Raw genomic sequence first — 18442 nt, 5'->3', positions numbered from 1 at the left:
AAGTTAACAAATTCAGCAGGTGATCACATAATTGTTTCCTCCCTCTGTATGTGCAGACTTAGAAACCAGTCTTCTTTTTTTGTGGATTTGAAACTAAATCTCATAAATTGTGATATATTATAGAAATTAAATTAAAATTTAATTAAAAAGTGCAGATTAAGTATTTTTATTTAAAAATGAGTAAAATATCTTTCAAAAAACGATTAACAAAAACCTTATTAAAACATCTCTTCCTTTATGTGCACAGCTGTATTACTGTGTCATGCCTTTTGCGTATGCACTCCATTTAGCCTCTTTCTACAAAGGTGCTGCTCAAAATGTACAAGTTTATCATTCATATCATGACTAAGATCTGAGGCATGCAGATTACAACTTCATAATTAGCGGGCCGTCAGGTTAGCTGGGGTCAAACACTAATCTCAGTGCTAATTAAAATTTAGCTTGTGCAGCTCATCAAAACAATTAGTGGAGAACAATAATGAGAGGAGTGATGGAAGGAGGGGGACTGTGTGTGCTTGTAGACTAGGATTCAATAAATGAGACAGAGGCTCCAACATGCTTTCAATGCCAATGGCACAGCAGTGGAATGGCCAGTGTGTATATGCCACCAAGACAGAGGGGTCCAATCCTGGGAGAAGATGAGAGGAAAGGGAGGAGAAGGAAGCAAGCGAGAGAGAGCGGTGTGGAAATACAAGAAAAGGAGCATCCAAATGTTTCAACAGACAGAAAGAACAACCGCTCACAATCTGATAAGTTAAGAAAAGTGATGCTGGGACATTTCATTCAAATCTCTCTCCCTCTGCCTCATGTTCTTCCTCCCCACAGCCTTGTTTTCCTCTTGGCTACTTCTTCTTCCACAGAAGCAGCCGTCTGCCAATATGATCCCTCCTCAATCTTAAGGTGACACGAAAAAAAGGAGGGGAGGGCGGAGACTTGGCTGACAAAATACAGAGACAAAAGTAAACAAGTGCAGATGGTCTGCGTGTTGTTAAAGGACAGCGGTGGATGCGAGGTGAAGGACACGAATCTGCCGCCACCATTGCGGAAACTTTGCATTTCTCCTCTCGTCTTTTTCTTCTCGCTTTGCTTCCGCAGCCCAGAGGACGACCCTCAGAGACTTGCCTGCCTCGACATCGGCGGTCCATCTGTGTCTCCCTAAAACACACGCAGTAATACACACACTCCCAAGTGTTTCACACAATGTTTACATTACATTGGCCCAGCCTACAGCGGGAAACAGACAGCAAGAGAATACACAACTGACGGCTTCTCTCTGTACGAGTATTTATAGTACAGAGAAGAAAAACGCTGCTGGGACAGACTCACTCACTCCTTCATGGAATTTCCCCATCTTGGACGTCACAGACAAAAACGAACACCACAAAAATGACACTTATTCTGGGCACCTTTATAGCTGCATTACATAACGCAGCACATTCAAACAAAACAGAAGCATCAATCCAAAAATCAAACACCCACTGCTTGTAGGAGAAATAGATTTATTATTCGGGGGTTGTGAATATACATGCTCTGTTTTTTTATGATGTCTAAAGGTAAAGACAACATTCACAAGGCGGATCTTTTGTGCAACAGTTTCAGTAGACTCGCTCCTCACAGATAAAAGCATCATATGCAATGGTTTTTAAAATGTATGTACACGGTTACACACAAATCAACCGCCGCCAGGCAGGTCTCCTCTGTCAAATCCGTGTGTCGTGAACACAGGAGCTGGAACGCATGCCGGAGAGGTCCCTCTGCAAAATGTTATCGGCCCAGTTCATTTAAAGGGCTCTCAGCTTATCCTCTATTAGGGATCTTCTGGGGTAACGGTAAAGCTACAACTTTTTGCAAAGTTGCTACAGGTTTTTCAGATTGCCACTGTTGCTTAGCTCATCTGAGCATTTCTACACATTGATTTGAATTAAAACCTGGAGCTGATATTTGAGGTAATACCTGGTATTGCTGATAAAGAACAGGCTGGAGTAACAGATGTGGAATGGCTAGCAGGACGACACCCTCAAGATTCCTTAGCCCTACCCCTACCAACATCAGCTGCTAAAGCACCGCCATCCAGTGATGGCAAAGCCGGACTCACTAGCCACATCCAACAAAAAAAGAACTAGGCTTGAGCTGCAGGTCTTAGAAGAGCAGTTTTTGAGGATAACATGCTCGGTCAGTTTATTCAGCTGTCATTCTATCTGCGTGTTTGTAGTTCCGTCCAGGAGTAACCGGCGGAGCTCCTGTGGGTCGGTGACGGGCAGAGAGCACGTGAAGTCCTGACAGACGTAGGCTGTGGCTACACCGCGCAGCTGCGACATGGAGGAGAGGACGGGCAGGCGCTGGCACAGGAAACTCTCCGTGTCCCCATCAGCGAGCATCAAGACCTGAAAGAGCCAAGCAAAAAGTATGTGGCATCAGATTACAAGGACAGAACTGATCAACAAGGTGCAGTAAACATTTCTTTGACCATAAATCAGTTCGCCATTATGATAACATTTATGCTTCAAGATTAGGATAATGTTTGCATATAGAAGCGTACGTGCTGAATCTCTAATTAACAAATCGGGATTAAGAGAGGTTAATTAAACTCAATCCAAGCTCCAGTTAAAATAGTTAACATCTCATCTCCAGCTAGTACTTGGTAGACCATCCTCTGTCTCAAACAAGCCACTTTAACTCCTATGGTCTTCGCTTTAAATCAGGCTTCTTTTGATTGGCTGTCCCTCAAAGACAAAAGGTTTGAACAGCAGGTGGGTGTGGCTTCTACTCTGGGGTGTGGCTTCTATGCTGACATGTGCCTGATATGACCATATTAGTATGCTGCTCTCACTGACATCAAACAGAAGACATGCTGTTATGCTTGTAAATTAATAAAAGTGAACTGAGTTGAAGTATTGTGCATCTGCTCAAAGGCAGTGATTTCAGTGAAGCTAGCCCCTCCTGTATGCTAATTCCTAATGCATACACACATTTTGTTTTAGCATCATGGAAAACTGGAATTCTGTGTGTGGGACACAGGAATTACAGCTGAGAAGCAGAAAAATCAAACGAGTGCTGGAACAGTAAATAGAAACCATTTGTTTTAATACAAAAAAAAGAAAAAAAAGAAAGTCAGTTGTCGCCATTTGGCCAAGCGTGAAAATGGTTTGAGTAATTGGATTGTCATTTTTATGTTACTTCCATCTGTGTGGCAGCAGTCCAGTCACTAAAGAAGAGTGTTACTGTCCGGGAGAAAGATGTTCAGTGTAATTACATCTTTAAACCATTTCTGTGTCAACGCATCATCTCGGCACACAGCGCGGCCTCGTGCTGATCATGATTGCTCTCTTTATTCCTTTAATACAGCTGTACTACTCCCATACACTCACCCAAAATAACCCACCCAAAAACACCACATTCAAACGTGGGTCAGTGGCTGCTATGCTGTCATGCCCACACCAAGTCAAGAAATTATTATGTGTGTGTCTGTGTGGGGGATACATGCGTGGTTCACCAGTCCTGCCTGCAGCAATGACGCTTTAAAAAAAAGACAAAAACCCAAACAAATAATTTAAGTATGTATTCACAAGAATGTGAATTTGGGCTTCAGGTCACCAGAGAGAGAAAAACCGGCTGCCTGTCTTTGTGCATGTCTGTGTGTCACTGCAGTGTTGGACAGGCAGCAGAGCGAAGTTAAAGAGAGCTGCCCTGTCTGGTCCCTGGGCGGTTTCCTGTCAGACACGTGTCATTTCCTCCTGGCCCTGCACCACCTCTGGTTCACAACGGAGCGAGAAATGACAATACAAACAAGGAGCGGAGGGAAAAATGAGAAAAGGAAGGAGAAAGGAGACGAGATCGGACGACTGCAGGAGGGTAGAGGTGAAACTTCTTGAGTAGACTGACATGACCGTCGGTATAATAAGCTGACAACCAGAGGCAGTATAGGAAACAAACACTGGTTACAGGTTTGAATGATCGACAGAGTATCTGCAGTATATAAACATCTAAGACAAGCTTGAGCCAGGTAGGTTAAACCTCTGCACTGTTTTATCCACACAGCAGATGAACTTAATCAGGTCTTGTTTGTTTTTCCAATAATAAATTGTACGTTTGCTAGTAAGACAAATGACCACCTTATCCTTTAGCACAGCCTGAACTATCTTAGGAAAGCTTTCCTGTTGTTTGTTCAGGCAGTCTTCAGGAACATCTTGATGTATGCAAAATCATCCAGGTAAGGAAATCCCCCAAAGTAGTCTTATGGGTCTTCAGGAATAGTTCTCCAGACGTCCCCTTTCTCTTCTTTGGAGGTCGACTGCCTTTCGTTGTGTTCTTTGTCGAGATGCCGCACTGCTTCAATAGTGCTGAGGTCCAGGCGGGGAGGCCAATCCATGACTGACAGTGTTCGATAGTGTGCTTTTCTATCCAGATTCGCTGTTCCTGCACTGACCGTGTGTTTACACTGTCATGCTGAAAAATGCAGCCATTGCGATTCACATCCTTCCCAGTTGGTATTGAATGGTGGGTCAAAATCTGAAAGTACTTTCCTAGATTGATAAATTGCATCAATTTTGACAAGTTCTCCAACAACAGCTCCAAACCATGACAGAGCCTCCACCGTGTCTTACAGATGGCTGTAGACACTCACTATTGTACATCGTTGCTGACTTCCTGCCGACATTGGTTTAGTCCTGTTAGTCCAGATCTTGTGTAATGTGGGATACCTCAGCCTTTTCTCCCAGTTTCCCTTCCTTCAGAATGTCTTCTTGACAGCCACCATTTGACAGAGACCATTGTGCTGAATGCTCAGTAAACAACTGATGCATCTCTCTGATATTGTGTCAGGTCTTTAATAGATTTTTTCCTAATTGTTAAGGTCGTCACTTTCAGATACTGATACAATTCACAGAGATGTATAATTCCTAGATGATGCATCTTAATGAGTCCAGTTACCCTCCGACACTTCCCTTTTGCACAACTATATGGTTGACAATGAATATCATTCCCATCAAAGTCAGCTGTACTTTGCATTTAGTCCAAATTTGCTAACATGCTCAACTCTAATGGCAAACCTGTTAAACACAAACCTGCTAATCATCAGCATTACCCAGCTGTCCCTGTGATTCCTTAAATGCTGCTGTGCTGCAGTACTAACTCTTAGAGCTGCTAGCAAAGCATTTAATAAAAAGATCGAAACACTGTTTTGGTATCAGTGATAAAACAACATTAATATATCAGAACTGTGATCTGGGAATATTAGAAAGGTCATCCCTTCACAGAGTACATAATGATCAGTATGAAGTATGGATTAAACATAAATAATGATACAGTAAAATATCACGGTCCTTCATCTTCCTATGGGTTACCCAGTGACTAGAAACATCCATATTTAAATTGAAATAGGCAGTAACTCTGAAGTGCATACAGCAATGTGAAGCACATTAATCAACTTCACACATTATTAACACTGATTAATAATGCTAATACACACACTGACACTGCACTGCAATATACAGTATAGATATAAACAGAAATCCTGCTCTTTGCCTTTCAGATGTATGTTTCTTCTATCTACAGCTGTTTTGACACAGTCATCAATAATGTATTGTTATTATTCCGATTAATTCAACCTGTAGTATGCGAGTGCACGTGGGGGTGTGTAGGACATGTTAATGTGAGCTTATCCGTGTACTGTGATCCACTCCGTACAATAACGCTGCACCCTGTTACATGTCCACATGTACAGGTGGCTGTAATAAACTAGAGCACACAGGTACTCCCGATCCTGCTTTCATCGCTAATTGTTCTTTAGTCATTAGACAAAATTGTCTGCTGGAGGAGACTCTCCTCTTCTGTAAGCGTGCCAGCCAGCACTCACCCGGGCCACCATGCGGAACTGTTTGCATCCTCTTCACCCCGTCTCAATGAGCCTTCTCATTCACTGGCTGTCTCAGAGCTCCCCAAGTGCTCCACTCAGCCATTTAGATGCTCATTTGTGCCGATAGCCATCTGCACTTCAAAAGCCAAAAAACTATCAATAGATTACGCCGCTCAAATCCATCCATCCATCCATTCGCTTCCGCTTATCCTTTTCAGGGTCGCGGGGGGCGCTGGAGCCCATCCCAGCTGTCATAGGGCGAGAGGCGGGGTACACCCTGGACAGGTCGCCAGTCTGTCGCAGGGCCAACACACAGGGACAAACAACCATTCACACTCACATTCATTCACACATTCACACCTAGTGACAATTTGGATTATCCAATTAACCTATCCCCACAAGCTGCATGTCTTTGGACGGTGGGAGGAAGCCGGAGTACCCGGAGGGAACCCACGCAAACACGGGGAGAACATGCAAACTCCACACAGAAAGACCCCGGCCTGATGTTGGAATTGAACTCAGGACGTTCTTGCTGTGCGGCAACAGTGCTAACCACCGTGCCACCGTGCTGCTGTGTTGAACTACTTCTGTGTCTATTACTAAATATGCTGTGTGGTAAAGAAAATTCTTCCTTAAGGGGAGCATGAAAGGATGCTGCCCACATCTTATCTTCTCAAAATTCATGCAGGCTTACGTGTTTGAAGAAGCTCAGATGATAAATAATTTTGGCACTAAAAAACAGAAAACTGTGGAAACATCACACCGAGCACCGGAGAGAGCTGTCTACAAACATTTTTGGGCATTAAATCAGGGGAAGACTGGGAAGAAGCATGATGGAGTGTGTTCATATTGGTGTGACCGTTGTCATAGCGACCAGAGGAGGATTTCCCTGCCAAACTGAACCTTTTCCACCCTGACTTGATTCTTCTTTTGGCTTCATGCCGTCCCTCCCTGGGTTCAGACCACATCCAGCCACGTGGCCTCAACTTAAAGGTCGCTCAGTAGTCTGTCTGTGTCACAACAACACGATCTGCACAGACCCCTCGGTGCTGGAAACGACGCGCGCGCACGTGTGTGTGTGTGTGTGTGTGTGTGTGTGTGTGTGTGTGTGTGTAGCTGAAACAAAGAAACAGAGACAGACAGATCCAGATTACGTGTGAATGTACACACGAAGGCTTGTGGATGTGACGGACTGAACGCAAAGTCTGTGTGTGTGTGTGTGTGTGTGTGTGTGTGTGTGTGTGTGTGTGTGTGTGTGTGTGTGTGTGAAGCTGTAGCAGACAGCACAGTTGGCTACACATGAGAGTGCAAACTCCCACAGGGTTAATCCCCTCATACTGGGCAACCCTGAAACAAATACACACACACACACACACACCTCCCACCCGTTAAATGTCCCTACACTGACAGCTCCCTCCCACTCTACATCTCTCATTCTGCCAAAGCAGAAGAGCTCAGACATTTAAAAAGAACATGCCGTACCTGTGCTGACAGCAACTCGCAAACACACACGCAGCTTCGGAAATCATTTTATCATACTTAGCATCCGCACAACTTGGGGGCTAAACTCACACAATGATCGCATCGAATGCGTGCTTTCAGGAGCCGCTGTCACACCTGAGGAAGAGCAATCACAGTTCTACACGCAGTCAAGCGTGAAGAGAATTACTTCCCCCATCCCTCTCACTTTTGTTTTGTCCAACTTGCACGCACACACGCACACACACACATGCATGCATGCTCACTGTGTGCTGCTCAGTCATCACTGCAACCTGACATCTGGACTTCTGCCCCAGGACAGAAACAGACAAATTCACGCTTTTACGTACATTCTGTGACAGTGTGCTGCTCATATCACCAGTCATCCAGTGACTTTAACTTTACCCTTGGGTTCATTTATTTATCTTTTCAACAAGAGAGAAGGATGAGAGGAGGTGAGTGTGCCAGAAAGAAAACTGGACAGGAGACATTTGAGAGGAAGGAGAAGGTCAGAGAAACGGGAACGGATTCGGCTGATTTGGGAGCATTAAGCAGGATTGAGCTAAAACTCTTCACAGAGATCAAAATCTGCCTTTTTCTACACTTAACTATATAATATCCAGAACAGTTAACACACTTCAACTAAGTGCACATTTTAATGCAAGGCTTAATATTCAGTTTAAACTCAGACTCCAAATATGATCACCTACACCACATTAAAAGCAAGAATCTGGAAGCTTTCCTTATCCTTCCAAAAACAGTTATGACACACAAGGGCTCTGACGAGGATCTGAGGCTTTCCTATGGATTAAAATTTTGGACCGCCTCATATTTGAGGTGTTTTGTCTTCTTCAAGCTAACGCTTAACAGTTTTTACAGTGTAGAGTTCCCACTGTCCTGCTCACAAAGACCACTGCTGTCAAAGGAAGGGTGTGTTAAATGTGCAGAAATGTTTAGGTGGGTGGCAGTGGTGGGGGTGTAAATCAGCTTATCATGTGCATGAATATCAGGAGTTTCACAGCAGGTTACTGAAATGTGACAATATCATTGATGTTCTCCCAGTTTGTTTTTTTTTAATCCAGAGAATTAAAAAGACTGACACGAAAATGTAGAATCAAGCTAATGTCCAAAATTATGCACATTACTTGACACAAGAGCTACGAATACAGACATAAGGAAAAAAACTACAAAATAAGCCTGCGCACGCACGCACACACACACACACACACACACACACACACACACACACACACACACACACACACACACACAGTCTGACCCGAGTTAGAATGAGTGGGCGAGCCTGTTCTGGCAGTGTGTTCTGTCTTTTGTCAAGCTGGGCATCAGTTTTCAGCTGCTGACAGTCTCTACAGGACCCTCTTCACTAAATCAAACTGTGTCTGCAGCAAGATGTGAGAATGCCTTGGGATCTGAGCAGAATTAACAGCCTCTCTCTTCAATCAGGCCCTGACACCTACGGCACACTTCATCAGCTTCTGTTGTGTTTAAGATGAAAGAAGATTCTCATTTTTTAATGTCGTAAAAGTCACGCCAAGTTAGAAATGCTAAAGCGATAAAATCTGACATATGAGTGATACAAGGACGAGGCCAGTAGTCTGAAATATCCCAGATATACAGGCGGGTGACTAATGAAGGAAAAAGACTTGAACCCTTGACCCCTGTATGGAGAGGATCTTCTGGCTCTGTTATGCTGGGGTGGGGGTCTGTCTCCTTAGAAGGAAGGATGACTGTAAATCCATACAAAGATGTTCTGAGGAATCACCTTTACCTTTTTGGAAGAATGTCGTTCATTACTCCAGTAACATTTCAGCGATTGGGTGATCTTTCTGGAGGAACAGTGGAGCAGATCTGGTTGTATGGAAAGGCCCAATCAAAGGTCCTCCCTTACTAATGTAACGGGGAACATTATATCAAAGACATCACAAAATGCATAAGTGTCCTACTTCACATTTAAAGAAGAATGTTAAGCACGGCTCCACAACACGGGTGGAGAATCATCCTGGTGCTACACGTTTGAAACGGCAACGGTTAGCTTTAGTTTGGTTAATATTAGAACCACCAAGAGGGTCATTTATGTAGCTGTGTATAAAACTCATCATCTCATACTTCATTACTTATCCATTTAGTGCTGGCTAAAATGACAAATTATTACAAACACCTCTACTTAAAGCCGCCAAGAGAATTTGACCCCCAACAGAAATCACTGTAAAAATGCTGCACTTTACATTTACAGCACACCTGCATTGTTGACAGCTAGATGTGATTGATAGATGAATACACAGGGCACTGTAGTTAGATAAAAGATGAATGGTTACTACGGTGCTGACCCGGGGCTGGAAGTGTAGAGAATTGGGCAGATTTCTACTGTCAGAGCAGAGAGTCCAAAGTAGTAATCAGAGCAAAAAAAAGTGAAATACACAGCAGATCAGCTGAACTGATTTCAGGCCTGAGGAGCAGAGCCGAGGAGGGCTGCAGACTGAGGTGGAGCAATGTGGGTGGTGGTGAATGAGAGAGGCTACAAGTCCACTGAAGGAAAAGCAGACATGACAAACTTTCACTGTTTTACCTTTATAATAATTCATTTATTAAAATTAACTTAATATTTTGCTGTTGCAACAACTGGGTTATCAGTGAGCGCTCCGTTTTCGATCCTGTCTTTATATTAATTACATTCAGTTTCCAATTCAATTCAATTGAAGTTTATCTATATAGCACGAATTCACAACAAAAGCCGCCTCAAGGCGATTTTTATTGTAGGGTAAAGACCCAACAATAAGACAGACAAAACCTCAACAATCAGACGGCCCCATTTCAACAGTAGCAGAACCAGGCTCAGGTAGGGGCCATCTGCTGTGACCAGTTGGGGGGGTAAGAGGAAAACGATACGAAAAAGAGAAGACAAATGAAACCACAACATAGGGAGACGGGACAAAGCAGGGTGAGGGAGAGAGGAGACTACAATTAATGCTGCAGTGGCGTAAAAATATGTGAAGAGTAAAAAAGGTGAGCGGAGAAGAAGTGCACAGTGTATCCTATTAAGTCCTTCAGCATTCTGAGCCTGAAGCAGCATAGCTAGAAGATGGTTCAGGGACATCTGATCTAGCCCCAACTACAAGCTCTATCAAAAAAACCTAATCTTGAAAATAGAGAGGGTGTCACACTGGGAGCTGGTTCCATGGGAGAGGAGCTGACAGCTGAAGGCTCTACTTTTAGAAACTCTGGGAACCAGAGTGCTCTGTTAGGATCATGTGCATGTATGACAGGACCTGATTATTCAAGATGTTGTATGTGACGAGAAGGATTTTGAATTCAATTCTGGATTTAACTGGGAGCCAATGACAAGAAACTAATATGGGAGAAAACAGAAACAAGCAAAATGAACTCTCATCCTCTCAAAGCTGGGGGCTTTTTAGGGAATTATAAGATCGATAAAACCTGATAATAACAAACATCAATAGTCCAGCATAGAGATAATCAGTCCAACATATTTGTTTATGTGTGCACTGAAAAACATATCCTGATCAAAAGTGTACTGAAGGTTATTCTAATATACTGTAAATTATTATATTTATAGATTAAACAAAGCATATTGTGGTGAATTTTACCTGCTCAAATCTGTATCAACTTACATCAACAATATGTGGTTGTTGAATAGTGGTATTGTAAAGCGCTTTGGGTGCCTTGAAAAGCGCTATATAAATCCAATCCATTATTATTATTATTATCAATCAGAATACTACAGATGTCTGCAAATTATTATTATATAATAATAATTATAATAAAAATATTATATTATCATAATCGGCCTTTGTCAATACTCAATATCGACTCATAAGAAAAGATTTACATTCTGTTTTGCTTTTGCAAAAGCAGAAAAAATAATAGAGATGAACTTTTTTTTGAACCAAAAGAAATCTAGATTCTTGTCAGATGTAACTAATTTAATCCTTGACAGAGAGCTTGGCTCTTGTTTCAGGTGGCTTTACACTCAGGGTCACTGGAAGGCAGATGAACAGTACATCTGTGCCCCTGAGAACCACTAGCCACTAACTGGATGTGTGAGATGAAAGACTGCTGGACTCCATCTGAGGTGTTTCATTAGCTCTCAGTCGTACAGTGGGCCAGAATTGGAAATAAGGTCTAAAATTTTGCTTCTTTCTAATTCACTATGGGAAATTGTGTGAATTTCAGCACGTGTATGGATACTAGCTCTGTGTGTGAAAGATTGATCAGCTAGAACATATTTGTATGTCTTTTAATTTCAGCACAAAATGAACAAAGTGAGTTTTCAATTATTTTTCTTAGCCTTTCCAACAACACCATTCTGTTTACAGGATATCTTTGTATACTGAGATTTTAGCTTCATACTGCTGTAAAAAATGTGAGCAGAACTGAATTATTCAAGCGTTATTAACCCTCTGGGGTCCAGGGTATAATTGGCCGTTTTTGACTACTTTTGATTTTACTTCTATATTTCACCTTTAAAAACTGTTCATCTTGCTTTGTTTGGTATCATTCTCTTCAGCACAGCCCTCATACCTCATATCTGGTGTCATTCCTAAAACTTACCCCCTCTTCCTAAACAACCAAATGCCACATATAATTTTGTGATTCGTTGACATGGTACACTTTAACACCAATAGGAAAGGGGTGTTTTTCTTTAAAAAAAAAATTTTTGCTCCAAAGGGGAGAGTGGTTGCTAGCACTGTCCTTAGAAAACACTGTTTATACCATTTTATTCAGACACAAAGATAGCGTGTATTTTTCTTTTATCATAACTCTCGTTTTACATGGCCTATCAACACAATTCAAAAACTGGTATATAGTTTGCAGTCCACACTTTTGACAAGTTGAAATGGAGGCTGTGCATCGTTCCATCTTGTTGTCTTAAATTGGTCATGTGATTTTGACGCACTTGTGCATCCGTCGACCCTAGAGGGTTAAAGAAAATAACTACTAATTTCTAACTTTAGTACTAATAACTACTTCATTCTTCTTGCAACTTCACAAACTGACTGTTTTAATTTTATATAGCTAATTTAATGTCTAATCAAGTGTGTTAAACATAAGGCCCAGGGTCCACAATCAGCCCAGCAAGGACAAGGACAGCAAGCAAGGAAAATATGAAGAGGGCAGAAAGTTTTAGAAGTTATACAACTGATAAAAATCTTCTCTATAGCCATTCTTACTACACCAAAGTAGTTAAGTAACAGATAAACAATTAAATGACAGAAAAGTTCCTGTTTTTTTTACTTTCTACCATAGAAGTTTCAATTAAAACAAGAAAACTTTCATCAATCAATAAGCTGTAAGTTCTATAAATATGGGACAGTCTGGGCAGTGAGCTGCCAGAATCTTTTCTGTATTTTTAGATATTTATCGTGTAGAAAAACTGAAATTGAACTTCTTTATTTTATAGTAAGATGTCTCAGGAATTAAATGTGTAGTTAAATGTGTAGTTAAATGTCTTTACACAATGTATGTTTCACTCGGCGATCAAAGTGGCCTTCAATGGAAAATGAGTTTGACATCCCTAGTCTAAATGCTCTTTTATATCCTCTTACGCTGCTTTTGTAAATTACCTTTGATGTCTTTTGAAATTTTATGTAAAGCACTTTGAATAGCCTTGCTGTTAAAATGTGCTAAAGAAATAAACTTGCCTTGCCTCCTCGATAGAATGTTACAAGGTCCAGATACTAGATACCATTCATCAGTTTCAGATAAGAGATCCAAGTGAAAATTACATGATACTGGCTGAGGCAGATGAAGAAGTACACCAGTACAGGAAGGAGACACAGGCAGCCAACAGGAACAAAATCCAAATTGTTGCTTTGAAAATAAATTATCTGAAAGAGACAGACTAAGACTGAACTGCTTGTAGAGAATTTGCTTGCAGTTCGGAGTAATGTTGATGCAGGATTTTCTTCAACACAGTTCTCCACTAAATGCAAATTGATTCTTGGCACTGTCAATGAACAAAATGCTCAGAACTGCTTTCCTTCCTTTGACTGCCAGGGAGATGTTGGCTCAGCTTAGAGTGCTTCCAACTATTTATGGGCACACAAACTTTCGTTAAAGCAGTTTTCTACTGTTCCTTTCAAAAGTTTACATGAAAGATTGAGTTTTCATGTTTGGAAATGTTGTGCTGAAATGCTACTTTTTCATATCTATACATGCTACCACAGATGATGTATTTTTTAAATAATTAAAATAAAAATGATATCACAATAGAAATACACTGTAAAAATGTGATATTAAGTTTTTTAAACTGGCTTTTGAGTTTTTTTTAAAAATGTAAAAATGTATTATTACTTAAATCCACCACCGCCAAGCTTGGGTGTGAGTAGAGCCCTCTAGTGGGTTGCCACACATGCCCAGCCCCCCGAACACCCAAACAAACAGTCCACTAGTCCAGGACCCGGGGCTTAATCAAATGTCCAGAACGACTGAAACGCGGAGTCCGAGAACTGGCTGTGGGCTCACCAGGCCGGGAAGGACAGGCCGAACCCTCCGCTTGCCGGACAAGCGCCGACGGGCACGGTGGGATCACAGAGGGAGGGTCAGAGTCCAACGTTCCGGCAGCAGGTGGGCGGCTGCGGCGGAGGGCTGGCACCACAGGCGCATCCTGCAGAATGTGTGCAGGCTTAAGTTGGTCCACTGAAACTACCTCCTGCCGGCCCCCAAAATCCAAAAGAAACCCCCTGGCCACCACCTCTGCTGTCGTGAAAGCCAGGGGAACCACCCCTGGCCACCTGGTGGTGCGATCCACCACAGTCAAAAGGTGTGTGAAACCCTGTGACTGTGGGAGTGGTCCGACCAAATTGTCGTGCACATGGTCCGAGGGGCACCTGAGTGTGCCTGTGGACCTTCGAGCGTTAGCACAGAACACACGCAGCAGCCCAATTCTTTACCGCTTTCCGCAGGCCCGGCCAAACAAACTTGTCGCTTACCAGCTTGACCGAAGCCTGTAAGCCCGGGTGAGAGAGAGCATGGATGGAGTCGAAAACACGACGGTGCCACGAAAGGGGAACGACGGGGCACGGGCGACCCATAGACACGTCGCAAAGCAAACGCGGACCGCCATCCCACACCGGCGTGTCTTCCAGCATGAGGCTCGTCTTTCTTTATAAGTTGCAATAGGAGAACCGTTAGCCGCAATCAGCTGCAGTCCGTGGCCTGCTGCTAAGCGGTCCGCGGCGGTGGGCGTGATGAGGCTCTTCTGGGAGCCAGAGTCCAGCAGAAAACAGCGCCCGGAGCGTGAGTCTTCAATGAAGAGCAGCCTTTCCATATCGTCAGCGACTGCGGCAGGCAGCAACGCGCTCTGGCGCCAAAACGCTGATGGTAGAAACAAAAATCTTTCCCGCGGTGTGTAGCGGTTCCTGCCGTTAGTGCCAGCTTGTCCGCTCTGGAGAAGGCTGTTGGGGGTGTCGCCGGCAGATCCACGGCCGAGGCATGCACTCCAAATGTGTGGGAAACCAGCAGGATGCGATCTGCCTCTTCAGCCAGGGAGCGGTACTCCTGCGCCGCTAGAAACGGGGAGCTGGCGAGGCCAGTTCTCACAGTGACAGGCAGTTGTCTGGTAAAGAGATGGACGAAAAGGAATCCTCCGTCGTCCGAACCGAGCAAGGACAACATGTTTTCCGTGAGTTCAAGAGCCGTGCCTCTGCCCAGCCTGGAGAGGGAAAGAAGTTTCTTGGCTTGCTCCGCACCGGAGAGGGTGTATCGCCGCGGGAGTAGGTCCTTAAGGGCGACATATTTCCCTTGCACGGGCGGGTCCCGGAGGAGGGCCATCGCACGGCGGGTGGCTAGCAGGTTGAACGATGCCACCACATGATGAAATTTCGTGTCGTCAGCCGAGATGCCGGGGAGAGCAAACTGAGCCTCCACGCGGACAAACCATGACGAGGGGTCGTGGAGCCAGAAGTCCAGCAACTGGAGCGCCACGGCAAACGTAGCCACAGCAAACATAGCCACAGCAGGAGCTAGAGGGCCGGCAGTAGCTGGCCGTCCAGGGCGAACTCCATGGTTCGATGCGTGTTCAAGGTAGGGTCACCAATATGGAGGCATGGGACACACAAAGTTGTAGCATTTTCAGCACAACATTTCAAAACATTATTTTTGATTGATTTAAACTAACCTAGACTACAAAAGGAGAGTGTAAGTAACACCAAACAAGATGTGTTTGTCAGCTTTAGTCTGCAACTGTATTGCAGTCTACCTAGTTCCAGGTTTGGAAACTTTAACTAAAATTATTACATTTTGTCGTAGCATGCTGTGTAGAGGAATCATTTACTCAAAAAAAATCTCAGAAGTTAAATTTATGCTGCGAGTTTTCCAAGACAAAAGCAAATCTTGAGTTTTATTTCAATACAGGAAAGATACACTGATGGGTATCAAGTGTCAAAGTAAAACTTGCTAAGGGAGATTTAACCAAATATGAGTGAAATTGCATGTATATATTTGAACATGTAAGTATAGTTTTGACCTTGTGTGCATTAGAGGAAATTCTTAATAAATTCAAACTTGTGAACACAATACTTGTTTTTTTTAAAGGTAATTCTTTGGAAAGAAAAAAAAAGTTCAAAGAAAGTATTAAATATATATATGCAAACTTCTGTCCACAACTGTGGGAAAAATCTTTTTACAAGCATAAGAACGATCAAACAAAAAAAATTTTTCATCTTGCTACACCTGTGATTACATGAGAAAGAATTTCACAGCTTATAGAGAGGGAAAGAATGACCCAAAGGGATATACAGTTGCAAAATGCCTGTATTTATGTATGTGTAAATGTGTATCCACACACAGCATAAGGATATTTACTGAGCTGAGATATGGACAAGCACGAAGCATCAAGCATGGCTACAGCACTCAAGATACCACGGGCAGAGGATTATATCGCACACATGCCACTAAAGCTGTCAACTCTGCTGAATCATGAGTGTACATGCAGCTTCACCGTTGCTTTATGAAGATGAAAAGAAAAAAAAAAGTAACATTCACTTAATGGATGAATGTGTAATGCTTTAGATTAACAAATATTAGAAGAATGGAAGGAGGTGAATGTAATGTGAAACTGAATATCTAAAGGATGTTCATTTGCAAAATAGCAGAGACAAAGCAGGAAAAAGAGGATAAGTGGCTACCTGAATGCATTAAAGTAAGCATGAAATGCACTTTTCCTCTACATGAACCATCTGGGGCCATCTGGGGCCTTTCCCAGACCTGTCAGTCAGACTGTTTTCTACTCTGGATGGTTACTGGGCTTAACAGGTCATCAAGGTATTGGCGGCTCAGGTGGTAGAGAGAGTTGCCGAACAATCAGGAGGTGGATTGATTCCTGGCTTTACATGTCGAAGACGCTGAAGATGCCCATGTTGCCTCTGACGCATCCATTAGACTATAAATGTTGGCTAAAAAGTGCTTAGGAATAAATAAAAGCACTGAAATTGTGTGTTTTTAAGTGGCTTGTGGTAGAAAGCACTTTGAGTGGTCAAAGTGAGCAGAAAGTTGCTACAAGTATGAGTCTGTTTAACAGAACAGAAGAAACAATTCTTAGCGGACATATGCAATCTTTTAAGGAGCTTTCATGAGTGACCGAGGCTCAGCGAAACAAAGAGACACAACAGGACACAGAGTGAAACAACGGAGCTTAAAGATCACTGAGGACCCTGGGCATGCCTAACTCTAATCCTCTTTTTTACAGTCGTGTTACCATTGCAAGTTGGCTAGTAGATACTGTCTCTTATCTCCACCCATCCCCTCCTTTCCCTTTCTCTACTCACACTCCATATCACCCTGCTAACTGTTCCCCCATGTCTCTAAGGTCTTGTTAGGGATTCCCAGTTGTTCGCAGACATTTTCAAAAGGACTCTCCTCTTAATAGGCCACGGTCCATCCTTCTACTCTACGATTTGTCCTATTCTCTCTGCCTCACTCTCGTCTTTCGAAAGGCACAGGGAATGCGAAATATATCCATCTACATTTAATTCCATTTAATAATTCTTACATGGTATTTCTTAAACCATAAAAAATCTCTCTGTCCTAAGCATATTTTCTAACGCTCACATTTTACAGTCCTCCATAAGACGTGCCACAAACACTTTCCAGATTATGGGACACATATTGCTGAAGTTTTTACTTAAATACACTCGAGAGAGGAACAGCAACTCTATTGCTCTCTGTGACAGTTTGCTTATAATAGAGTTACACAAAGTTACTTGGCTAGTTTTCTGGGGGGAAGGCTGATGAATAAGCAGAGCTGACAAGACACAGTCGGGCTCAGTGGGAACTCACAATGGGAATTACAGTTCTTGTAAAGCATTATTCAACTCATAAAAGATCATGTGTAAATCTTGGGCTGACAGAAATTCATAATTTGAACCACTATCAATGCCACTGCCAACATGCTTTGTTGCTTACATTACTAAGCAGCCTTGAGATCACAGCTTGATGAATGTAAATCTTCATGTTTAGTGTTGAATGTATTCCATTTTCTAGAAATGTATTCTAAAAATGCTGATCAGACAGACCAATGGAGAAATCTTGATTTTTCTTTTTTAACCACCAAGATTAACCAGCACACAGTTCAAAATGAAGCTTTCTTTCAACAATTCCAACCCTCTTTCAAAAGTAATGTTCCTAGAGAACTAAATTGCATTTACTTACCTTACTTACCAAACATTTTTCTCTATAGCAATAAAACCTTAAAATTTTAAAGAGAGACATTCATCAGGTTGATAATGGCTTTTTGACCTTGAACCCCCATCCTGTCTCATTGCCTTGATCATCTACTCTACACCTATGTCTAGTTTGCCCCAAGTGTATAAATAGTCCTCTTTTCTCCTTTGTCCCTGGGTCTGTTAAATTCCCCAAGTATGTTTGAACTGTACGATCTCGTGGGTGTTTTTGGACTTTGTTTTGACAATTCTCATCTCTGCATCAGCCCTAATAAACGTTAACTCCTGTTTAATCAGCCACAAACACAGTGAAGAAATTTAGTTTAATGACTCAAAGCAGTGAATGGACCCTAGCGAAGACCTTCTAGTTTCAGCTGCCTCTGTTAGGACATCTGCCATAAACACAGCT

At 42.7% G+C, this 18442-nt stretch overlaps 1 protein-coding gene across 2 annotated transcripts in view; it reads right to left on the bottom strand.

Moving 5' to 3' along the window:
• Window positions 1-1479: 1479 nt before the first annotated feature.
• Window positions 1480-18442, bottom strand: part of spata20 (spermatogenesis associated 20) — a 57001-nt gene continuing 40038 nt past the window's right edge. For both annotated transcript variants that reach the window (XM_076887260.1, XM_076887259.1), the window contains one exon: window positions 1480-2384. In XM_076887260.1, the coding sequence (XP_076743375.1) occupies window positions 2190-2384 (195 nt within the window). In that variant the 3' untranslated portion in view covers window positions 1480-2189. The remainder of the gene's footprint in view (window positions 2385-18442) is intronic.

The sequence above is a fragment of the Maylandia zebra genome, linkage group LG8 (genome assembly GCF_041146795.1).
Source record: "Maylandia zebra isolate NMK-2024a linkage group LG8, Mzebra_GT3a, whole genome shotgun sequence".
NCBI classification, from domain to species: domain Eukaryota; kingdom Metazoa; phylum Chordata; class Actinopteri; order Cichliformes; family Cichlidae; genus Maylandia; species Maylandia zebra.
Note: the sequence above shows the minus strand (reverse complement) of the source record. Positions and strands in the feature narration are given on the sequence as shown.